Source organism: Oncorhynchus clarkii, chromosome 4 (genome assembly GCF_045791955.1).
Source record: "Oncorhynchus clarkii lewisi isolate Uvic-CL-2024 chromosome 4, UVic_Ocla_1.0, whole genome shotgun sequence".
In the NCBI taxonomy this organism is placed as follows: Eukaryota; Metazoa; Chordata; class Actinopteri; order Salmoniformes; family Salmonidae; genus Oncorhynchus; species Oncorhynchus clarkii.
This window is the reverse complement of record NC_092150.1, coordinates 555,655-581,632: the sequence shown is the minus strand read 5'-3', so window position 1 is coordinate 581,632 and position 25,978 is coordinate 555,655. Positions and strand designations below refer to the sequence as shown.

At 47.7% G+C, this 25,978-nt stretch overlaps 1 protein-coding gene across 1 annotated transcript in view; it reads right to left on the bottom strand.

Annotated features, from left to right (window-relative positions):
- LOC139406270 (BCL2 interacting protein 2) overlaps positions 1–25,978 on the bottom strand; it is a 69,510-nt gene that overhangs the window by 20,143 nt on the left and 23,389 nt on the right. Inside the window, exons 2-6 of the mRNA XM_071148722.1 lie at positions 25,790–25,885; positions 24,623–24,702; positions 18,198–18,392; positions 8,571–8,753; positions 8,136–8,238 (exon numbers count right to left, since the gene is read on the bottom strand). Of these exons, the coding sequence (XP_071004823.1) occupies positions 8,136–8,238; positions 8,571–8,753; positions 18,198–18,392; positions 24,623–24,702; positions 25,790–25,885 (657 nt within the window). The remainder of the gene's footprint in view (positions 1–8,135; positions 8,239–8,570; positions 8,754–18,197; positions 18,393–24,622; positions 24,703–25,789; positions 25,886–25,978) is intronic.

Sequence of the window (25,978 nt, the reverse complement as noted above, 5' to 3'; positions counted from 1 at the left end):
CTGCATAGCTAAGCCTAATAATAGCCAGGCGGTGGTCACTGCCTTCATAGGCCTGCATAGCTAAGCCTAATAATGGCCAGTCGGTGGTCACTGCCTTCATAGGCCTGCATAGCTAAGCCTAATAATAGCCAGTCGGTGGTCACTGCCTTCATAGGCCTGCATAGCTAAGCCTAATAATGGCCAGTCGGTGGTCACTGCCTTCATAGGCCTGCATAGCTAAGCCTAATGCCAGCCGGTGGTCACTGCCTTCCTAGGCCTGCATAGCTAAGCCTAATGCCAGCCGGTGGTCACTGCCTTCCTAGGCCTGCATTGCTAAGCCTAATGCCAGCCGGTGGTCACTGCCTTCCTAGGCCTGCATTGCTAAGCCTAATAATAGCCAGTCGGTGGTCACTGCCTTCATAGGCCTGCATAGCTAAGCCTAATAATAGCCAGGCGGTGGTCACTCCCTTCATAGGCCTGCATAGCTAAGCGTAATAATAGCCAGTCGGTGGTCACTGCCTTCATAGGCTTGCATAGCTAAGCCTAATAATGGCCAGTCGGTGGTCACTGCCTTCCTAGGCCTGCATAGCTAAGCCTAATGCCAGCCGGTGGTCACTGCCTTCATAGGCCTGCATAGCTAAGCCTAATAATGGCCAGTCGGTGGTCACTGCCTTCATAGGCCTGCATAGCTAAGCCTAATAATAGCCAGTCGGTGGTCACTGCCTTCCTAGGCCTGCATAGCTAAGCCTAATGCCAGCCGGTGGTCACTGCTTTCCTAGGCCTGCATAGCTAAGCCTAATAATATCCAGTCGGTGGTCACTGCCTTCCTAGGCCTGCATAGCTAAGCCTAATAATGGCCAGTCGGTGGTCACTGCCTTCATAGGCCTGCATAGCTAAGCCTAATAATAGCCAGGCGGTGGTCACTGCCTTCCTAGACCTGCATAGCTAAGCCTAATGCCAGCCGGTGGTCACTGCCTTCATAGGCCTGCATAGCTAAGCCTAATAATGGCCAGTCGGTGGTCACTGCCTTCCTAGGCCTGCATAGCTAAGCCTAATGCCAGCCGGTGGTCACTGCCTTCCTAGGCCTGCATAGCTAAGCCTAATAATAGCCAGGCGGTGGTCACTGCCTTCATAGGCCTGCATAGCTAAGCCTAATAATAGCCAGGCGGTGGTCACTGCCTTCATAGGCCTGCATAGCTAAGCCTAATAATGGCCAGTCGGTGGTCACTGCCTTCCTAGGCCTGCATAGCTAAGCCTAATGCCAGCCGGTGGTCACTGCCTTCCTAGGCCTGCATAGCTAAGCCTAATAATAGCCAGGCGGTGGTCACTGCCTTCATAGGCCTGCATAGCTAAGCCTAATAATAGCCAGGCGGTGGTCACTGCCTTCATAGGCCTGCATAGCTAAGCCTAATAATGGCCAGCCGGTGGTCACTGCCTTCATAGGCCTGCATAGCTAAGCCTAATAATAGCCAGTCGGTGGTCACTGCCTTCATAGGCCTGCATAGCTAAGCCTAATAATAGCCAGGCGGTGGTCACTGCCTTCCTAGGCCTGCATAGCTAAGCCTAATAATAGCCAGTCGGTGGTCACTGCCTTCCTAGGCCTGCATAGCTAAGCCTAATAATGGCCAGTCGGTGGTCACTGCCTTCATAGGCTTGCATAGCTAAGCCTAATAATGGCCAGTCGGTGGTCACTGCCTTCCTAGGCCTGCATAGCTAAGCCTAATGCCAGCCGGTGGTCACTGCCTTCATAGGCCTGCATAGCTAAGCCTAATGCCAGCCGGTGGTCACTGCTTTCCTAGGCCTGCATAGCTAAGCCTAATAATATCCAGTCGGTGGTCACTGCCTTCCTAGGCCTGCATAGCTAAGCCTAATAATGGCCAGTCGGTGGTCACTGCCTTCATAGGCCTGCATAGCTAAGCCTAATAATAGCCAGGCGGTGGTCACTGCCTTCATAGGCCTGCATAGCTAAGCCTAATAATGGCCAGTCGGTGGTCACTGCCTTCATAGGCCTGCATAGCTAAGCCTAATAATAGCCAGTCGGTGGTCACTGCCTTCCTAGACCTGCATAGCTAAGCCTAATGCCAGCCGGTGGTCACTGCCTTCATAGGCCTGCATAGCTAAGCCTAATAATGGCCAGTCGGTGGTCACTGCCTTCCTAGGCCTGCATAGCTAAGCCTAATGCCAGCCGGTGGTCACTGCCTTCCTAGGCCTGCATAGCTAAGCCTAATAATAGCCAGGCGGTGGTCACTGCCTTCATAGGCCTGCATAGCTAAGCCTAATAATAGCCAGGCGGTGGTCACTGCCTTCATAGGCCTGCATAGCTAAGCCTAATAATGGCCAGTCGGTGGTCACTGCCTTCCTAGGCCTGCATAGCTAAGCCTAATGCCAGCCGGTGGTCACTGCCTTCCTAGGCCTGCATAGCTAAGCCTAATAATAGCCAGGCGGTGGTCACTGCCTTCATAGGCCTGCATAGCTAAGCCTAATAATAGCCAGGCGGTGGTCACTGCCTTCATAGGCCTGCATAGCTAAGCCTAATAATAGCCAGTGGGTGGTCACTGCCTTCCTAGGCCTGCATAGCTAAGCCTAATAATAGCCAGTCGGTGGTCACTGCCTTCCTAGGCCTGCATAGCTAAGCCTAATGCCAGCCGGTGGTCACTGCCTTCATAGGCCTGCATAGCTAAGCCTAATAATGGCCAGTCGGTGGTCACTGCCTTCATAGGCCTGCATAGCTAAGCCTAATGCCAGCCGGTGGTCACTGCCTTCCTAGGCCTGCATAGCTAAGCCTAATAATAGCCAGTCGGTGGTCACTGCCTTCCTAGGCCTGCATAGCTAAGCCTAATAATGGCCAGTCGGTGGTCACTGCCTTCATAGGCTTGCATAGCTAAGCCTAATAATGGCCAGTCGGTGGTCACTGCCTTCCTAGGCCTGCATAGCTAAGCCTAATGCCAGCCGGTGGTCACTGCCTTCATAGGCCTGCATAGCTAAGCCTAATGCCAGCCGGTGGTCACTGCTTTCCTAGGCCTGCATAGCTAAGCCTAATAATATCCAGTCGGTGGTCACTGCCTTCCTAGGCCTGCATAGCTAAGCCTAATAATGGCCAGTCGGTGGTCACTGCCTTCATAGGCCTGCATAGCTAAGCCTAATAATAGCCAGGCGGTGGTCACTGCCTTCATAGGCCTGCATAGCTAAGCCTAATAATGGCCAGTCGGTGGTCACTGCCTTCATAGGCCTGCATAGCTAAGCCTAATAATAGCCAGTCGGTGGTCACTGCCTTCCTAGACCTGCATAGCTAAGCCTAATGCCAGCCGGTGGTCACTGCCTTCATAGCCCTGCATAGCTAAGCCTAATAATGGCCAGTCGGTGGTCACTGCCTTCCTAGGCCTGCATAGCTAAGCCTAATGCCAGCCGGTGGTCACTGCCTTCCTAGGCCTGCATAGCTAAGCCTAATAATAGCCAGGCGGTGGTCACTGCCTTCATAGGCCTGCATAGCTAAGCCTAATAATAGCCAGGCGGTGGTCACTGCCTTCATAGGCCTGCATAGCTAAGCCTAATAATGGCCAGTCGGTGGTCACTGCCTTCCTAGGCCTGCATAGCTAAGCCTAATGCCAGCCGGTGGTCACTGCCTTCCTAGGCCTGCATAGCTAAGCCTAATAATAGCCAGGCGGTGGTCACTGCCTTCATAGGCCTGCATAGCTAAGCCTAATAATAGCCAGGCGGTGGTCACTGCCTTCATAGGCCTGCATAGCTAAGCCTAATAATAGCCAGTGGGTGGTCACTGCCTTCCTAGGCCTGCATAGCTAAGCCTAATAATAGCCAGTCGGTGGTCACTGCCTTCCTAGGCCTGCATAGCTAAGCCTAATGCCAGCCGGTGGTCACTGCCTTCATAGGCCTGCATAGCTAAGCCTAATAATGGCCAGTCGGTGGTCACTGCCTTCATAGGCCTGCATAGCTAAGCCTAATGCCAGCCGGTGGTCACTGCCTTCCTAGGCCTGCATAGCTAAGCCTAATAATAGCCAGGCGGTGGTCACTGCCTTCATAGGCCTGCATAGCTAAGCCTAATGCCAGCCGGTGGTCACTGCTTTCCTAGGCCTGCATAGCTAAGCCTAATAATAGCCAGTCGGTGGTCACTGCCTTCCTAGGCCCGCATAGCTAAGCCTAATAATGGCCAGTCGGTGGTCACTGCCTTCATAGGCCTGCATAGCTAAGCCTAATAATAGCCAGGCGGTGGTCACTGCCTTCATAGGCCTGCATAGCTAAGCCTAATAATGGCCAGTCGGTGGTCACTGCCTTCATAGGCCTGCATAGCTAAGCCTAATAATAGCCAGTCGGTGGTCACTGCCTTCCTAGACCTGCATAGCTAAGCCTAATGCCAGCCGGTGGTCACTGCCTTCATAGGCCTGCATAGCTAAGCCTAATAATGGCCAGTCGGTGGTAACTGCCTTCCTAGGCCTGCATAGCTAAGCCTAATGCCAGCCGGTGGTCACTGCCTTCCTAGGCCTGCATAGCTAAGCCTAATGCCAGCCGGTGGTCACTGCCTTCCTAGGCCTGCATTGCTAAGCCTAATGCCAGCCGGTGGTCACTGCCTTCCTAGGCCTGCATTGCTAAGCCTAATAATAGCCAGTCGGTGGTCACTGCCTTCATAGGCCTGCATAGCTAAGCCTAATAATAGCCAGGCGGTGGTCACTGCCTTCATAGGCCTGCATAGCTAAGCGTAATAATAGCCAGTCGGTGGTCACTGCCTTCATAGGCTTGCATAGCTAAGCCTAATAATGGCCAGTCGGTGGTCACTGCCTTCCTAGGCCTGCATAGCTAAGCCTAATGCCAGCCGGTAGTCACTGCCTTCATAGGCCTGCATAGCTAAGCCTAATGCCAGCCGGTGGTCACTGCTTTCCTAGGCCTGCATAGCTAAGCCTAATAATATCCAGTCGGTGGTCACTGCCTTCCTAGGCCTGCATAGCTAAGCCTAATAATGGCCAGTCGGTGGTCACTGCCTTCATAGGCCTGCATAGCTAAGCCTAATAATAGCCAGGCGGTGGTCACTGCCTTCATAGGCCTGCATAGCTAAGCCTAATAATGGCCAGTCGGTGGTCACTGCCTTCATAGGCCTGCATAGCTAAGCCTAATAATAGCCAGTCGGTGGTCACTGCCTTCCTAGACCTGCATAGCTAAGCCTAATGCCAGCCGGTGGTCACTGCCTTCATAGGCCTGCATAGCTAAGCCTAATAATAGCCAGTCGGTGGTCACTGCCTTCCTAGACCTGCATAGCTAAGCCTAATGCCAGCCGGTGGTCACTGCCTTCATAGGCCTGCATAGCTAAGCCTAATAATGGCCAGTCGGTGGTCACTGCCTTCCTAGGCCTGCATAGCTAAGCCTAATGCCAGCCGGTGGTCACTGCCTTCCTAGGCCTGCATAGCTAAGCCTAATGCCAGCCGGTGGTCACTGCCTTCCTAGGCCTGCATTGCTAAGCCTAATGCCAGCCGGTGGTCACTGCCTTCCTAGGCCTGCATTGCTAAGCCTAATGCCAGCCGGTGGTCACTGCCTTCCTAGGCCTGCATTGCTAAGCCTAATAATAGCCAGTCGGTGGTCACTGCCTTCATAGGCCTGCATAGCTAAGCCTAATAATAGCCAGGCGGTGGTCACTGCCTTCATAGGCCTGCATAGCTAAGCGTAATAATAGCCAGTCGGTGGTCACTGCCTTCATAGGCTTGCATAGCTAAGCCTAATAATGGCCAGTCGGTGGTCACTGCCTTCCTAGGCCTGCATAGCTAAGCCTAATGCCAGCCGGTGGTCACTGCCTTCATAGGCCTGCATAGCTAAGCCTAATGCCAGCCGGTGGTCACTGCTTTCCTAGGCCTGCATAGCTAAGCCTAATAATATCCAGTCGGTGGTCACTGCCTTCCTAGGCCTGCATAGCTAAGCCTAATAATGGCCAGTCGGTGGTCACTGCCTTCATAGGCCTGCATAGCTAAGCCTAATAATAGCCAGGCGGTGGTCACTGCCTTCATAGGCCTGCATAGCTAAGCCTAATAATGGCCAGTCGGTGGTCACTGCCTTCATAGGCCTGCATAGCTAAGCCTAATAATAGCCAGTCGGTGGTCACTGCCTTCCTAGACCTGCATAGCTAAGCCTAATGCCAGCCGGTGGTCACTGCCTTCATAGGCCTGCATAGCTAAGCCTAATAATGGCCAGTCGGTGGTCACTGCCTTCCTAGGCCTGCATAGCTAAGCCTAATGCCAGCCGGTGGTCACTGCCTTCCTAGTCCTGCATAGCTAAGCCTAATAATAGCCAGGCGGTGGTCACTGCCTTCATAGGCCTGCATAGCTAAGCCTAATAATAGCCAGGCGGTGGTCACTGCCTTCATAGGCCTGCATAGCTAAGCCTAATAATGGCCAGTCGGTGGTCACTGCCTTCCTAGGCCTGCATAGCTAAGCCTAATGCCAGCCGGTGGTCACTGCCTTCATAGGCCTGCATAGCTAAGCCTAATGCCAGCCGGTGGTCACTGCTTTCCTAGGCCTGCATAGCTAAGCCTAATAATAGCCAGTCGGTGGTCACTGCCTTCCTAGGCCCGCATAGCTAAGCCTAATAATGGCCAGTCGGTGGTCACTGCCTTCATAGGCCTGCATAGCTAAGCCTAATAATAGCCAGGCGGTGGTCACTGCCTTCATAGGCCTGCATAGCTAAGCCTAATAATGGCCAGTCGGTGGTCACTGCCTTCATAGGCCTGCATAGCTAAGCCTAATAATAGCCAGTCGGTGGTCACTGCCTTCCTAGACCTGCATAGCTAAGCCTAATGCCAGCCGGTGGTCACTGCCTTCATAGGCCTGCATAGCTAAGCCTAATAATGGCCAGTCGGTGGTCACTGCCTTCCTAGGCCTGCATAGCTAAGCCTAATGCCAGCCGGTGGTCACTGCCTTCCTAGGCCTGCATAGCTAAGCCTAATGCCAGCCGGTGGTCACTGCCTTCCTAGGCCTGCATTGCTAAGCCTAATGCCAGCCGGTGGTCACTGCCTTCCTAGGCCTGCATTGCTAAGCCTAATAATAGCCAGTCGGTGGTCACTGCCTTCATAGGCCTGCATAGCTAAGCCTAATAATAGCCAGGCGGTGGTCACTGCCTTCATAGGCCTGCATAGCTAAGCGTAATAATAGCCAGTCGGTGGTCACTGCCTTCATAGGCCTGCATAGCTAAGCCTAATAATAGCCAGGCGGTGGTCACTACCTTCATAGGCCTGCATAGCTAAGGCTAATAATGGCCAGTCGGTGGTCACTGCCTTCATAGGCCTGCATAGCTAAGCCTAATAATGGCCAGTCGGTGGTCACTGCCTTCCTAGGCCTGCATAGCTAAGCCTAATAATGGCCAGTCGGTGGTCACTGCCTTCATAGGCCTGCATAGCTAAGCCTAATAATGGCCAGTCGGTGGTCACTGCCTTCATAGGCCTGCATAGCTAAGCCTAATAATAGCCAGGCGGTGGTCACTGCCTTCATAGGCCTGCATAGCTAAGCCTAATAATAGCCAGGCGGTGGTCACTGCCTTCATAGGCCTGCATAGCTAAGCCTAATAATAGCCAGCCGGTGGTCACTGCCTTCCTAGGCCTGCATAGCTAAGCCTAATAATAGCCAGGCGGTGGTCACTGCCTTCATAGGCCTGCATAGCTAAGCCTAATAATGGCCAGTCGGTGGTCACTGCCTTCATAGGCCTGCATAGCTAAGCCTAATGCCAGCCGGTGGTCACTGCCTTCATAGGCCTGCATAGCTAAGCCTAATAATGGCCAGTCGGTGGTCACTGCCTTCATAGGCCTGCATAGCTAAGCCTAATAATAGCCAGGCGGTGGTCACTGCCTTCATAGGCCTGCATAGCTAAGCCTAATAATAGCCAGGCGGTGGTCACTGCCTTCATAGGCCTGCATAGCTAAGCCTAATAATAGCCAGGCGGTGGTCACTGCCTTCATAGGCCTGCATAGCTAAGGCTAATAATGGCCAGTCGGTGGTCACTGCCTAAAATATAAAAATACCAGGTTACACAGGAGAAAAGTGATTTATTCTCGGGATTGAACATTTGTAAAATAGTGGGAAAATATTAAATATAATTTTAGCATTGGTGTCCAAAAACCAATGGAAGTCAATATTCCGTTTCACAGGGTTTGCACCAGTAGGACTCACTTGAAGAGGTTGTCCATGATGTAGCGGTAGTTGGGTTGGTTGCTCTCAGGCATGTAACACACGGCAAACACTATGATGGCATTCAGGCCATCTCCATAGTAACCTGGAACACATCAGAGGTTCAAACACGCCACAACACAACCTGCTCTGCATGGGGCATTGTTACTGTAAAAAAAATTATATAATTGGTCCAATACCCTCTTGAAGGAATAGGGTTATGTGTTAGGGTCTGGGGTCAGGGGTTACCTCCGTGGTTGATAACCCAAGTCCTACAAGAGGGTCATGAGTTAGGGTCTGGGGTCAGGGGTTACCTCCGTGGTTGATGACCCTCTTGTAGGACTAGGGTTATGTGTTAGGGTCTGGGGTCAGGGGTTACCTCTGTGGTTGATGACCCTCTTGTAGGACGAGGGTTATGGGTTAGGGGTCAGGGGTTACCTCCGTGGTTGATGACCCTCTTGTAGGGTTCTATTGCCTTCATGTCGACTTTGTGTTCCTGGTCTCCTATTCGGAACACTCTCCAGCGCCGCCCCTCCTCCCGCTCCTCGGAGGCCGAGTACACCTGGACCGACTCCACCCCCTTCTGCAGAACTTCCGTGGTCTTGGGCTTCGGCAGGTCGTCTGAGAAGAGGAGGTTCTTTAACTCTTTTCCTACCTTCCCTTTATCCAATAACACTCCATTTATATTTGAAATGCTTCATATTGTGGGGAATTATGACATGCTGAGTGCAACAAATAACCATTTAAATATAATATATGCCCCTGATCAACAGTAATGGCCAATCAGACGAACGATTCAGACAGTGATCATACGAATGGTACATCAAACATGCAACAATCAAAACGGAAATAATATGGAGGATTTGGTCTTCACATTGTGGACAGACAATGACATGGCATTGGTGCTCAACACTTAAGAAACACCTCACTACAGAATAGACTGCCTTTTATTTAAGTTTAAGCCCTGTTTAAAGCGGGGGTATATGAAACATATAAAAAAATATATAAATTTACCCTAACCCTATTAGCCCAAACAAACACATTGAATAACAGATTGAGGTTTTCCTTTTAATATATCACATCATAGAAACATAGCTAAATAAGAATAAGAACATGCTTGTACATGACCAACAATGTACACAAAAACGACTCAAAACAGAAGAAATATCCCTTGATTTGTTCACGGTAAAACAGAAGAAATATCCCTTGATTTGTTCACATAGTTGATGCAAAGAAGCAAAAGTATATTTGGTTGATTGACCAGGCAGTATGTCCATGAGACCTTACCACACTTGTTGTTGACCTGGGAACTGTTGCCAAGACAACAAGGGTAACAGTCCTTCCAGATGACAGAGGCCGGCAGCAGAGCGGAAACACAGAAACAACACAACACCATTTAAACCTGAACCATTTAACTACAGTTAACTGGCCCCATACAACTGTCAGGGTTAGGTTCAACCATTTAAACCTTATTGGACTTAACTGGCCCCAGAACTATTGAACCAGGCTTAGTGGAGTCAGCTCCTAGGACAGACCAGTGTCCTGTCCTGGGATAGACTATGTCCTGTCTTGGTGTATGTACCCAGGCAGTTAGCTGGATAGGTTAATGTACCCAGGCAGTTAGCTGGATAGGTTCATGTACCCAGGCAGTTAGCTGGATAGGTTCATGTACCCAGGCAGTTAGCTGGATAGGTTCATGTACCCAGGCAGTTAGCTGGATAGGTTAATGCACCCAGGCAGTTAGCTGGATAGGTTGATGTACCCAGGCAGTTAGCTGGATAGGTTAATGTACCCAGGCAGTTAGCTGGATAGGTTCATGTACCCAGGCAGTTAGCTGGATAGGTTGATGTACCCAGGCAGTTAGCTGGATAGGTTAATGTACCCAGGCAGTTAGCTGGATAGGTTAATGTACCCAGGCAGTTAGCTGGATAGGTTGATGTACCCAGGCAGTTAGCTGGATAGGTTGATGTACCCAGGCAGTTAGCTGGATAGGTTAATGTACCCAGGCAGTTAGCTGGATAGGTTAATGTACCCAGGCAGTTAGCTGGATAGGTTAATGTACCCAGGCAGTTAGCTGGATAGGTTAATGTACCCAGGCAGTTAGCTGGATAGGTTGATGTACCCAGGCAGTTAGCTGGATAGGTTAATGTACCCAGGCAGTTAGCTGGATAGGTTGATGTACCCAGGCAGTTAGCTGGATAGGTTCATGTACCCAGGCAGTTAGCTGGATAGGTTAATGTACCCAGGCAGTTAGCTGGATAGGTTGATGTACCCAGGCAGTTAGCTGGATAGGTTAATGTACCCAGGCAGTTAGCTGGATAGGTTAATGTACCCAGGCAGTTAGCTGGATAGGTTAATGTACCCAGGCAGTTAGCTGGATAGGTTGATGTACCCAGGCAGTTAGCTGGATAGGTTAATGTACCCAGGCAGTTAGCTGGATAGGTTAATGTACCCAGGCAGTTAGCTGGATAGGTTAATGTACCCAGGCAGTTAGCTGGATAGGTTAATGTACCCAGGCAGTTAGCTGGATAGGTTTACAGTGGGGAAACAAGTATTTAATACACTGCCAATTTTGCAGGTTTTCCTACTTACAAAGCATGTAGAGGTTTGTAATTTTTTTTATCAAAGGTACACTTCAACTGTGAGAGACGGAATCTAAAACAAAAATCCAGAAAATCACATTGTATGATTTAAGTAATTAATTAGCATTTTATTGCATGACATAAGTATTTGATACATCAGAAAAGCAGAACTTAATATTTGGTACAGAAACCTTTGTTTGCAATTATAGAGATCATACGTTTCCTTTAGTTCTTGACCAGGTTTGCAAACACCGCAAATTAATTACTTAAAAATCATACAATGAGACTTTCTGGATTTTTGTTTTAGATTCCGTCTCTCACAGTTGAAGTGTACCTATGATAAACATTACAGACCTGTACATGTTTTGTAAGTACGAAAACCTGAAAAATCGGCAGTGTATCAAATACTTGTTCTCTCCACTGTATGTACCCAGAGAATAAGTTGGATAGATAATTTTAACATGGCAGTTAGCGGGAGGGCCTTTTTCAACTCTAATGGCTAGGGTTGGATCCTCTGGAGTCCTAAAGCTGAGGGAGAACTTCACTGAGACTCACACACTACTACTATTTTCCCAGGTTAGGACATACAAAGTTGATTTACTGTTTAACAGATTTATTTACTTTTAATTGAGGCGAGCAAGTAATTTATATATTTTTTAAGCATTATTAAAAATAAAAAAAATGTGGACCCCTTGTAAAAAAAAATACTGAACAACCGTATTACCACGCCTAGCGACCTTACCAAGAGATTTGAGCTTTTTTATAATGATTTTGAAATGACCAGTTTCAAATCAAATTGCTATTTGTCACATGCACCGAATACAACAGTGAAATGCTACTTACGAAGCCTTAACCAACAATGCAGTTAAAAAGTAAGATAAAACTAAATAAAAAGGAAATAGGAACACAAAAACAATAACGATGCTACTGAACAAAAATATAAAATGTAACATGTAACAATTTCAAACATGTCACTGAGTTACAGATCATAAGGAAATCAGCCAATTTAAATGCATTCATAAGGCCCTAATCTATGGATTTTACAAGACTGGGAACACAGATATGCATGTCTTTAATGACTTGGATCAGAAAACAAGTCAGTATCTGCTGTGACCACCACTTGCCTCATGCAGCGTGACATCTTCGCATAGCGTTGATCAAGCTGTTGATTGTGGCCTGTGGAATGTTGTCCCACTCTTCAATGGCTGTGCAAAGTTGCTGGATATTGGCCAGAACTGGAACACGCTGTCGTACACGTCGATCCAGAGCATCCCAAACATGCTTAATGGGTGACATGCAGGCCATGGAAGAACTAGGTCATTTTCAGCTTCCAGGAAATGTGTACATGCAGTCATTGTAAATATGAATTTGTTCTTAACTGACTTGCCTAGTTAAATAAATACATGAAAATAATCATTATCATGCTGAAACATGAGGTGATGGAGGTGGATGAATGGCACGACAATGGGCCTCAGGGTCGTCACGGTATCTCTGTTCATTCAAATTGCCATCGTTAAAATGCAATTGTGTTAGTTGTCCGTAGCTTATGCCTGCCCATACCATAACCCCACAGCCACCATTGGGGTACTCTGTTCAAATCGTTGACATCAGCAAGCCTACACGACGCCATCTGCCCGGTAGAGTTGAGAGAACAGTTTATGAATTGGGTGGTTGGAGTCTAACAATTTTTGGGGCCATCCTCTGACACAGCCTGGTATAGAGGTCCTGGATGGCAGGAAGCTTGGCCCCAGTGATGTACTGGGCCGTACTCACTACCCTCTGTAGCACCTTCTGGTCGGATGCCGTGCAGTTGCCATACCAGGCAGCCAGTCAAGATGCTCATGATGGTGCAGCTGTAGAACTTTGAGGGTCCATGCCAAATCTTTTCAGCATCCGGAGGGGGAAGAGGAGTTGTCGTGCCCTCTTCACAACTGTGCTTGTCTGCTTGGACCATGGTAGATCCTTAGTGATGTGGACACAGAGGAACTTGAAGCTCTCAACCCACTCCATTACAGCCTCGTCAATGTGAAAGGGGGCGTGTTTGGCCCTCCTTTTCCTGAAGTCCACAATCATCTCCTTTGTCTTGCTCACGTTGAGGGAGAGGTTGTTGTTCTGGCACCACACTTCCAGGTCTCTGACCTCCTCCCTATAGGCTGTCTCATCGTCATCGGTGGTCAGGCCCACCACCGTTGTGTCGTCTGCAAACTTAATGATGGTGTTGGAGTCGTGTGCGGCCAGGGAGTACAGGAAGGGACTGAGCACACCCCCCCCCCCCCCCCGAGAGGCACCCGTGTTGAGGGTCAGCGTGGGGGATGTGCTGTTGTCTACCCTGTCCACCTGGGGGGCTTTGCACATGGTGATCTTAGGCTTGTGTGCGGCTGCTTGGCCAAGGAAACCTATTTCATGAAGCTCCCAACGAGCAGTTCTTGTGCTGAAGTTGATTCCAGAGGCAGTTTGGAACTCGGAAGTGAGTGTTGCAACCGAGGACAGACGATTTTTACGCGCTACACACTTCAGCACTCCCGAGCAATTACAATTGACCGGGGAAGCTCTAACAGGGCAGAAATTTGACCAACTTTTTGAAAAGGTAGCATCCTACGACAATGAAACTTTGAAAGTCTATGTGCTCTTCAGTAAGACCATTCTACTGCCAATGTTTGTCTATGGAGATTGAATGGCTGTATGCTCAACTTCATACACCTGTCAGCAATGGGGATGGCTGAAATAGCCAAATCCATTAATCTGAAGGTGTGTCCACATACTTTTGTATATATAGTGTACTTTGAACAAGGTTTCAGTTTCAATTAATCGAAAATGTGAAAAGGCAATCTGCATAAAGGCAAAGGGGCATTTTGAGCGTTCCTTTAATCTACTTGTGTATAAGTGAAGCTTTTAGAGAGAGGTTTAGTGCTTTTATATTTAATAATCTCAACCCACCCAGTTCATATTCATTATATAGATGGGCTGGTTTAGCATCCCAGATAAAGTGAAACAAAATGGAGCTCATGATTTGAAAAGCAAATCAGTAGTAGGCAGTAAGTGGGTAAAAAGATACGCGGTAGGCAGTAAGTGGGTAAACCAGTAGGCAGTAAGTGGGTAAACCGATACGCGGTAGGCAGTAAGTGGGTAAACCAGTAGGCAGTAAGTGGGTAAAAAGATACGCGGTAGGCAGTAAGTGGGTAAACCAGTAGGCAGTAAGTGGGTAAACCGATACGCGGTAGGCAGTAAGTGGGTAAACCAGTAGGCAGTAAGTGGGTAAACCGATACGTGGTAGGCAGTAAGTGGGTAAACCAGTAGGCAGTAAGTGGGTAAACCGATACGCGGTAGGCAGTAAGTGGGTAAACCGGTATGCGGTAGGCAGTAAGTGGGTAAACCGGTAGGCAGTAAGTGGGTAAACCAGTAGGCAGTAAGTGGGTAAACCGATACGTGGTAGGCAGTAAGTGGGTAAACCGATATGCGGTAGGCAGTAAGTGGGTAAACCGGTAGGCAGTAAGTGGGTAAACCAGTAGGCAGTAAGTGGGTAAACCGATACGGGGTAGGCAGTAAGTGGGTAAACCAGTAGGCAGTAAGTGGGTAAACCGATATGCGGTAGGCAGTAAGTGGGTAAACCGGTAGGCAGTAAGTGGGTAAACCAGTAGGCAGTAAGTGGGTAAACCAGTAGGCAGTAAGTAAGTAAACCGATATGCGGTAGGCAGTAAGTGGGTAAACCAGTAGGCAGTAAGTGGGTAAACCAGTAGGCAGTAAGTGGGTAAACCAGTAAGCAGTAAGTGGGTAAACCAGTAGGCAGTAAGTGGGTAAACCGATATGCGGTAGGCAGTAAGTGGGTAAACCGATACGCGGTAGGCAGTAAGTGGGTAAACCGGTAGACAGTAAGTGGGTAAACCGATACGCGGTAGGCAGTAAGTAGGTAAACCGGTAGGCAGTAAGTGGGTAAACCGGTAGGCAGTAAGTGGGTAAACCAGTAGGCAGTAAGTGGGTAAACCAGTAGGCAGTAAGTGGGTAAACCAGTAGGCAGTAAGTGGGTAAACCAGTAGGCAGTAAGTGGTAAACCGGTAGGCAGTAAGTGGGTAAACCGGTAGGCAGTAAGTGGGTAAACCGGTAGGCAGTAAGTGGGTAAACCAGTAGGCAGTAAGTAAGTAAACCGATATGCGGTAGGCAGTAAGTGGGTAAACCAGTAGGCAGTAAGTGGGTAAACCAGTAGGCAGTAAGTGGGTAAACCAGTAAGCAGTAAGTGGGTAAACCAGTAGGCAGTAAGTGGGTAAACCGATATGCGGTAGGCAGTAAGTGGGTAAACCGATATGCGGTAGGCAGTAAGTGGGTAAACTGATATGCGGTAGGCAGTAAGTGGGTAAACCAGTAGGCAGTAAGTGGGTAAACCGATACGTGGTAGGCAGTAAGTGGGTAAACCGGTAGACAGTAAGTGGGTAAACCGATACGCGGTAGGCAGTAAGTAGGTAAACCGGTAGGCAGTAAGTGGGTAAACCGGTAGGCAGTAAGTGGGTAAACCAGTAGGCAGTAAGTGGGTAAACCAGTAGGCAGTAAGTGGTAAACCGGTAGGCAGTAAGTGGGTAAACCGGTAGGCAGTAAGTGGGTAAACCGGTAGGCAGTAAGTGGGTAAACCGGTAGGCAGTAAGTGGGTAAACCGGTAGGCAGTAAGTGGGTAAACCAATATGCGGTAGGCAGTAAGTGGGTAAACCGATATGCGGTAGGCAGTAAGTGGGTAAACCGATATGCGGTAGGCAGTAAGTGGGTAAACCGATATGCGGTAGGCAGTAAGTGGGTAAACCGATATGCGGTAGGCAGTAAGTGGGTAAACCGATATGCGGTAGGCAGTAGGTGGGTAAACCGATATGCGGTAGGCAGTAGGTGGGTAAACCGATATGACTATGGAGTTAATCGGTGTAATTGTTCTATAAATAAACCGGTATTTACCTCTCCGTGGTTGCAGGATGTCTATTTTTACTAGCTCATTTATATATATATTTTGCAGTGGTGTAAAGTACTTAAGTAAAAATACTTTAAAGTACTACTTAAGTAGTGTTTTGGGGTGTGTGTACTTTACTATTTATAGTTTTGACTACTTTTACTTGACTACATTCCTAAGGAAATTATGTACTTTTTACTCCATACATGTTACCTGACACCCAAAAGTACTCGATACATTTTGAATGCTTAGCAGGACAGGAAAATGGACTGATTCACGGACTTATCAAGGCAACACACGGTCTTCCCTTCTGCTTGGCGGACTCACTAAACACAAACACATCTTTTGTCAATGATGTCTGAGTGTTGGAGTGTGCCCCTGGCTATCCATACATTTTAAAAAACAAGAAAAATCTGCTTTACTTTTGATACTTAAGAATATTTTAGCAATTACATTTACTTTTGATAAAGTACACTTAGAACCGAATACTTTTAGACTTACTCAAGTAGTATTTTACTGGGTGACTTTCACTTGAGAAACTTTCTATTAAAAAGGTATGTATACTTTTACTCAAGTATGACAATTGGGCACACACCTGTCTATATAAAGGTACCACAGTTGACAGTGTATGTCAGAGCAAAAACCAAGCCATGAGGTCGAAGGAATTGACCGTAGAGCTCCGAGACAGGATTCTGTTGAGGCACAGATCTGGGGAAGGGTACCAAGAACACTGTGGCCTCCATCATTCTTAAATGGAAGAAGTTTAGAAGCACCAAGACTCTTCCTTGAGCTGGCCACCCGGACAAACTGAGCAATTGGGGGAGAAGGGCCTTGGTCAGGGAGGTGACCAAGAATCCGATGGTAACTCTGTGGAGATGGGAGAACCTTCCAGAGGGACAACCAGCTCTGCAGCACTCCACCAATCAGGCCTTTATGGAAGAGTGGCAAGACGGAGGTCACTCCTCAGTAAAAGGCATGACAGCCCGCTTGGAGTTTGCCAAAAGGCATCTAAACGACTCTCAGACCATGAGAAACAAGTTTCTCTGGTCTGATTAAACCAAGATTGAACTCTTTGGCCTGAATGCCAAGTGTCACATGGTGGTGGCAGCCTCATGCTGTGGGGATGTTTCTCAGCGGCAGGGACTGGAAGACTAGTCAGGATTGAGGGAAAGATGAAGAGAGCAAAGTTCAGAAAGATCCTTGATGAAAACTGTCTCCAGAGCACTCAGGATCTCTGGGGTGGGGCGAAGGTTCACCTTCCAACAGAACAACGACACTAAGCACACAGCCAAGACAATGCAGGAATGGCTTCAGGACAAGTCCCTGAATGTCCTTGAGTGGCCCAGCCAGAGCCTGGACTTGAAACCGATCGGACATCTCTGGAGACCTGAAAATAACTGTGCAGCAACGCTCCCCATCCAACCTGAGAGCTTGAGATGATCTGCAAGGAAGTATGGGAGAAACTCCCCAAATACAGGTGTGCTAAGCTTGTAGCGTCATACCAAAGAAGACTTGAGGCTGTAATCACTGCCAAAGGTACTTCAACAAAAGTACAGAGTAAAGGGTCTTGATACTTATGTAAATGTAATAAAATGCATTTTTATAGAGAGGAGAGAGAGGAGTCCGTGTTGGTCTGACATATAGCACGTTTCTGTCTATTTGAGCTGGTTAGTATGTGTAGTATGTCTAACATAGCTTTTTTTATTTTTATATATATAAAAATGTTAAAAAGCTATATATTGTTTAGAAGAACTGCACTTTCTGGAGAACCGAGTTAGGAAATCTGTGGAATTAGAGTATGATGAGAAAACACAAGGATCTGGATTACATCTTCAAACTAAGGGCAACCATGGCTTACGTGACAGGGAGAAGTGTCCAACCATGATGTATATGGGTAAGATGGTCTAGCTAGCTACATTTTCAGATATTACACAATTCTAATTTTGACAAAGTTGTTTCCTTTCCAAGTTAAAGTGTGCTGTTAGCTAGCTAGCTAACGTTAGTTGGCTGGCTCGCTAGCTAACGTTAAGTGTATGATCTTATTATTCGTATCTCAGAGGCATTTGCTTGGCTAGTTAAAGCCTGATGTTAGCTAGCTACATTGAACCTGATTGGTTATGCAAGTAACCATTTCGGGTACGTTTGTAATTCAGCCATGTACTTCAGAGCACTCTCGTCTGAGTGTGCCAGAGTGCAGAATAACTGATACATTTACGAATGCTGAATAACCATTAAATATGTCCAGTGTCAGTAAACATCGACAAAATAGCGTTAACAAAATGTTGCCAGCAGCACAGTTAGTCACAAACGCCCTGGATAACATGAAAACAGCCTAAACAGCTCTGCTAGGGCAGGTAAAATGGTCAGAGTGGGGTGTTCTCTCATTTGAGTCTAGCTAGCTAGCCAATTAGCTTGGGTGCTTGACTGCTGTTGGGAGGTCAGAACGTTCGGATCACCCCTACACAAAAAGGCCAGGGTTGGGTGGCACCATACTGGAGCATTCACATTATGTTACAAGTACCTAATGTTATACAAGTACATCATGTTACAGGTCCATACCTTCCCATTCAAACTCATTACTGTTGTCAGATGGTGTGTCTATATCATCCAGGTCTAGCTCTGTACTCTCCTCCTCCAGCTCATCAGACAGCAGAGATCCTTCACTCCGATCCAGAGTCAGGCTGATGTCTGGGGCAGCCAGCTTCTTCTTAGTCTTCTTACCACCACTCAGAGCAGAATAGCCCCCTGCAGAAGCTGGGAGGGGAGAGAGAAGTTAGATATAGGCTAGCCAAGATACCTTACCCCTCAGAAGCTAGAGAAAATATATACACATTACATAGCCTGCAGAAGCTGGAGAAAATAAACTCAGCAAAAAAAGAAACGTCCCCTTTTCAGGACCCTGTCTTTCAAAGAATTCACAAATCTTCATTGTAAAGGGTGTAACACTTTTTCCCATGCTTGTTCAATTAACCATAAACAATTAATAAACATGCACCTGTGGAACGGTCGTTAAGACAATAACAGCTTACAGACGGCCTTTCTATTGACACACACAAAAAAAAAATGCCCAGGATCCCTGCTCTTCTGCGTGAACGTGCCTTAGGCATGCTGCAAGGAGGCATGAAGACTGCAGATGTGGCCAGGGCAATAAACTGCAATGTCCGTACTGTGAGACGCCTAAGACAGCGCTACAGGGAGACAGGACGGACAGCAGATCGTCCTTGCAGCGGCAGACCACATGTAACAACACCTGCACAGGATCAGTATATCTGAACATCACACCTGCGGGACAGGTACAGGATGGCAACAACACCTGCCTGAGTTACACCAAGAACGCACAATCCCTCCATCAGTGCCCCGACTGTCCGCAATAGGCTGGGAGAAGCTGGACTGAGGGGTTGTATGCCTGTTGTAAGGCAGGTCCTCACCAGACATCACCGGCAACAACGTTGCCTATGGGCACAAACCCACCGTCACTGACAAGTCGCGGTTTTGTCTCACCAGGGTTGATGGTCGGATTCGCGTTTATCGTCAAAGGAATGAGCGTTACACCGAGGCCTGTTCTCCAGAGCGGGATCGATTTGGAGGTGGAGGGTCCGTCATGGTCTGGGGTGGTGTGTCACAGCATCATCGGACTGCACTTGTTGTCATTGCAGGCAATCTCAACGCTGTGCGTTACAGGGAAGACATCCTCCTCCCTCATGTGGTACACTTCCTGCAGGCTCATACTGACATCACCCTCCAGCTTGACAACGCTACCAGCCATACAGCTCGTTCTGTGTATGATTTCCTGCAAGGTGGGAATGTCAGTCTTCTGGCATGGCCAGCGAAGAGCCCGGATCTCAATCCCAGTGAGCACATCTGAGACCTGTTGGATCAGAGGGTGAGGGCTAGGGCCATTTCCGCCAGAAATGTCTGGAACTTTCAGGTGCCTTGGTAGAAGAGTGGGGTAACATCTCACAGCAAGAACTGGGAAATCTGGTGCAGTCCATGAGGAGATGCACTGCAGTACTTAATGCAGCTGGTGGCCACACCAGATACTGACTGTTACTTTTGATTTTGACCCCCCCTTTGTTCAGGGACACCTCATTCCATTTCTGTTAGTCACATGTCTGTGGAACTGGTTCAGTTTATGTCTCAGTTGTAAATATTTACATGAACATAGCAAGATTCAACACATGTTAAGTTTGCTGAAAACAAACGCCTCTGACAGTGAGAGGACGTTTCTGTTTTTGCTGTTTATTTCCTGTTTAAATTTAGTTAATATTGGTCTTACTTTTTAACTCTGCATTGTTGTGAACGGGCTCATAAGTAGCATTTCACGTAAAGGTCTACACCTAACATTTGATTCAATGTATTATTTGATTACATAGCCTGCAGAAGCTGGATATAAAATATACATGACCATAAGTATGTGGACACCTGCTGGTCAAACACCTCATTCCAAAATCATGGGCATCAATATGGAGTTGGTGCCCCCTTTGCTGCTATAACAGCCTCCACCCTCCTGGGAAGGCTTTCCACTAGATGTTGGAACATTGCTGCTATAACAGCCTCCACTCTTCTGGGAAGGCTTTCCACTAGATGTTGGAACATTGCTGCTGTAACAGCCTCCACTCTTCTGGGAAGGCTTTCCACTAGATGTAGGAACATTGCTGCTACAACAGCCTCCACCCACCTGGGAAGGCTTTACACTAGATGTTGGAACATTGCTGCTATTCCATTCAGCCACAAGAGCATTAGTCAGGTTGGGCACTGAGTTGTTGGGCCTGCCTCGCAGTCAGCTTTCCAATTTATTCCAAAGGTGTTCGATGGGGTTGAGGTCAGGGCTCTGTGCAGGCCAGTCAAGTTATTCCACACCAATCTCAACAAAAATATTTCTTCACATTTACAAACAGTCCATTTATATTTTCCAGTGGGGATATACATCTGGGTGAGTTTTTTTTCCTCGCCCGAGTAGCCTCGTTTCACTGCCAAAAATACAATGAAACCATCTAGTGTTCAGTGAAATAACAACACAATGCCAAATACAGGAAGCCTAGTCAAATAATTAACATCCAATCACATTAACCATTACTCTCTCGCGGGAATTCCACTAACGGTCTGCATGTAGCCAAACGTAGCTGCTGCTCATTCCATTTGCTCTAAAATTGATAAAATGGTTAAAAATAAGTAAGGCCCGCGTCCATCGAGACACATACCAGCTCTACTGGTACTACTGCTACTACCAGCAGTACGACACCTGCACCTATTGATGACAAGTTGTTCTGCTTCCACGAGCACATCCAATGCTAGCATCAGTAAATCTACATTTGTTGTAGCCCAGCTAGCATGGACACTGACAGTTGTGAATCTGATGCAGCCGAAGAGCTACTGCCCCCCTTACCCAGGAAAGCCCCGAACAACAGACAGGGACATTGGACCATCGAAGAGGCACAAATATGATGAGAACTACATTGACTTGGGGTTCACTTAGATTGGGAGTAGTGCCTTTCCTCAGCCAGAGCGTTTTATATGTGCAAAAGTACTATCTCACAACTCTTGCACAGACATTTAAAAACACATGGCAATTCGAAAAATAAAAATAAACCACAGGAGTTTTTTGAGCAATAATTAAGACGACTTTCGAGTAGTAAGACATGTATAAAAGCAACAGATATCATTAGTAAGAAGGGGCTAGAAGTGTTTTATATGGTGAGCTACGGAGTGGCTAGGACACGCAATCCCCATACTATTGTGGAGGACTTAATTCTTAATTATTCCTGCTGCCGAGAATATGGCAGGGGAAAAGGTCCAAAAAACTATACAGACAAACACTGTTCCACAATGCATCAGTGACATGGCAGGAGATGTTTTGAAACAATACTTTGCATGCAAGCCAGTGAATTGGCAGGCCTGGCACAGCTCCTGGTATATGTCCGTTACGTTTATGGGGGGTTAGTTAAGGAAGACATCCTCTTCTGCAAACCACAACAACAGGAGAGGATATTTTTTTAAGTACTGGACAGCTTTGTGACATCAAATGGACATTGGTGGTCAAGATGTGTTGGTATCTGTACTGATGGGGCAAAAGCCATGACAGGGAGACATAGTGGAGTGGTAACGTGTGTGCAAGCAGTTGCTCCCAACGCCCCTTGGGTACACTGCAACAACCATCGAGAGGCTCTTGCTGCCAAGGGAATGCCTGACAGCTTGAAAGACGTTTTGGACCCTACAGTGAAAATGGTTAACTTTCTTAAAGCAAGGCCCCTGAACTCTCGTGTATTTTCTGCATTATGCACTGATATGGGCAGGGACCATGTAACACTTTTACAACATACAGAAGGTTGCGCTGGTTATCAAGGGGCAAAGTATTGACACGTATTTTGGAATTGAGAGACGAGCTTAAAGTTCTCTTTACTGACCATCATTTTCACTTGTCTGAGCGCTTGATGATGACGAGTTTCTCACAGGACTGGCCTATCCGGGTGATGTTTTCTCTTGCCTGAATGATCCGAATCTAGGATTACAGGGACTCTCCGCAACTATATTCAATGTGTAGGACAAAATTGAGGCTATGATTTAGAAGCTGGAGCTCATTGTCTGCATTAACAAGGACAACACACAGGTCTTTCCAACAGTGTATGATTTTTGTGTGCAAATGAACTCAAGCTTACAGACATGTCAAATGTGATACAGCGAAGCACCTGGGCGAGTTGGGTGCGCAATTACGCAGGTACTTTCCCAAAACGGATGACACAACAACTGGATTCGTTATCCCTTTCCTGCCCTGCCTCCAGTACACTTACCGATATCTGGACAAGAGAGCCTCATCAAAATTGCAACAAGTGGTTCTGTGAAAATTGAATTTAAATCAGAAGCCACTGGCAGATTTCTGGATTAGGCTGCGCTCAGAGTATCCTGCCTTGTAAGATCGTGCTGCTAAAACACTGATGCCCTTTGCAACCACGTACCTATGCGAGAGTGGATTCTCGGCCCTCACTAGCATAAAAACTAAATACAGGCACAGACTGTGTGTGGAAAATTATTTAAGACAGACTCTCTCCAATACAACCCAACATTGTAGAGTTATCTGCATCCTTTCAAGCACACCCTTCTCATTAACCTGTGGTGAGTTATTCACAATTTTCTATGAACAAATAAGGATTTATAAGCAAAATGATTGATTATTATTATATTATTATTTGTGCCCGGGTCCTATAAGAGCTCTTTGTCACTTCCCACGAGCCGGGTTGTGACAAAAACTCACTCATTCTAATATTTAATGAATGTATCATATAGAGTGTGTGTGGCAGGCTTACAATGACGGCAAAAAACAACATTTGAGAGTGTGCTGACCCTGGTGCTAGAGGGGGTACACTGACCCTGGTGCTAGAGGGGGTACGCTGACCCTGGTGCTAGAGGGGGTACAGCTGACCCTGGTGCTAGAGGGGTTACAGCTGACCCTGGTGCTAGAGGGGGTACAGCTGACCCTGGTGCTAGAGGGGGTACAGCTGACCCTGGTGCTAGAGGGGGTACAGCTGACCCTGGTGCTAGAGGGGGTACAGCTGACCCTGGTGCTAGAGGGGGTACAGCTGACCCTGGTGCTAGAGGGGGTACAGCTGACCCTGGTGCTAGAGGGGGTACAGCTGACCCTGGTGCTAGAGGGGGTACAGCTGACCCTGGTGCTAGAGGGGGTACAGCTGACCCTGGTGCTAGAGGGGGTACGCAGCTGGAGGTTGAATGTTTGAAGGGGTACGGGACTATAAAAAGTTTGGGAACCACTGCTCTCCGGACGAACAGTTCTTGTGCTGATGTTGCTTCCACAGGCAGTTTGGAACTTGGTAGTGAGTGTTGCAACCAAGGACAGGCGAGTTTAATTTGAAGGGTTGGCCACATACAATATATAAACAAAAATATATACACATTACATAGCCTGTAGAAAATATATACACATTACATAGCCTGTAGAGCTGGAGATGAGGAGAGAGCAGTTTGATATAGGCCTGACATCACATACATTAGCTTGAAGAGGCTGGGATACGGCACATAACCTAGAGATGTGGCGGCACATAACCTAGAGATGTGGCGGCACATAACCTAGAGATGTGGCGGCACATAACCTAGAGATGTGGCGGCACATAACCTAGAGATGTGGCGGCACATAACCTAGAGATGTGGCGGCACATAACCTAGAGATGTGGCGGCACATAACCTAGAGATGTGGCGGCACATAACCTAGAGATGTGGCGGCACATAACCTAGAGATGAGGCGGCACATAACCTAGAGATGAGGCGGCACATAACCTAGAGATGAGGCGGCACATAACCTAGAGATGAGGCGGCACATAACCTAGAGATGAGGCGGCACATAACCTAGAGATGAGGCGGCACATAACCTAGAGATGAGGCGGCACATAACCTAGAGATGAGGCGGCACATAACCTAGAGATGAGGCGGCACATAACCTAGAGATGAGGCGGCACATAACCTAGAGATGTGGCAGCACATAACCTAGAGATGTGGCAGCACATAACCTAGAGATGTGGCAGCACATAACCTAGAGATGTGGCAGCACATAACCTAGTGATGTGGCAGCACATAACCTAGTGATGTGGCAGCACATAACCTAGTGATGTGGCAGCACATAACCTAGAGATGTGGCGGCACATAACCTAGTGATGTGGCAGCACATAACCTAGTGATGTGGCAGCACATAACCTAGTGATGTGGCAGCACATAACCTAGTGATGTGGCAGCACATAACCTAGAGATGTGGCAGCACATAACCTAGAGATGTGGCAGCACATAACCTAGTGATGTGGCAGCACATAACCTAGAGATGTAGCAGCACATAACCTAGTGATGTAGCAGCACATAACCTAGAGATGTGGCAGCACATAACCTAGTGATGTGGCAGCACAGCCAAATGATGACATGAACAACATGCAACATCTGAGGTTTGGCAGATACTGATGAGCAGAGATACTGAATGGCTTTCTTACCAGACTGTCCTTCTCCAGAGGGTCCAGTGAAGAGATCTTCACCCAGCTGAATGTCCTCCTCTTCCTCCTCAGGTAGGGGCCTACAGACACACAACAGGTCATATATAACCCTTGCCCCGCACACAACAACAGTAGAGGATATAGCTGCTATTACCACTACTAACTGCTCGTTCAGTGTTGAAAGCATTATAATAACATATACACTACAAGTATGTGGACACCCCTTCAAATTAGTGGATTTGTCTAGCATTGGGAGTATAATGGCCTTACTGAAGAGCTCGTTACTTTTCAAATGTATACCCTGGTCAACTGTGTTGTTATTGTGGAAACGTCTAGCAGCAACAACGGCTCAGCCGCAAAGTAGTAGGCCTCACAAGCTCACAGAATGGGACCGCCGAGTGCTGAAGCGTGTAGCGTGTAAAAACCCTCCGTCCTCGGTTGCAACACTCACTTCAGTGTTCCAAACTGCCTCTGGAAGCAACGGCAGTACAATAACGTTTTGTCGCCCTTTAGTTCCAGTGAAGGGAAATCTTAACGCTACAGCATACAATGATGACCTTCTAGAAAATTTTGTGCTTCCAACTTAGTGGAAGGCCCTTTCATATTTCAGCATGACAATGCCACAGTGCACAAAGCGAGGTCAATACATAAATGGTTTGTTGAGATCGGTGTGGAAGAACTTGACTGGCCTGCACAGAGCCCTGACCTCAACCCCATCAAACACCTTTGGGATGAATTGGAACGCTGACTGCGAGCTAGTCCTAATCATCCCAACATCAGTGCCTCACTAATGCTCTGGTGGCTGAATGGAAGCAAGTCCACCTGCAGCAATGTTCCAACATCTAGTGGAAAGCCTTCCCAGAAGAGTGGAGGCTGTTATAGCAGCAATGTTCCAACATCTAGTGGAAAGCCTTCCCAGAAGACTGGAGGTTGTTATAGCAACAAAGAAGGGACCAACTCCATATTAATGGCCATGATTTTGGAATTATATGTTGGATGAGCAGGTGGCCACATACTTTTGGTAATGTAGTGTGCAAGACTACTACCCAGAAAAGAGAATACTGCCTGGAGATCAGAGGGTTTATGAGTATTGACTGAGGTGCCTCTAATTACCACAGCTCAAGTCAGGTTGTTAGGTATGCCTGGTTGTCGGAAGACGCGTGTTACCTGGGGAAGTCCTCGTCCTGCCACTCCTCTTTAAGTTCCACCCCCTCCATGCGGAGACGAGCCTCTGTGGTCGCAACAGACTCCTGGCGCTCCAGACTGCAGAGAGAGAGACAGGTCAGTTTAATGCTACAGACTGCAGAGAGAGACAGGTCAGTTTAATGTTACAGACTGCAGAGAGAGAGACAGGTC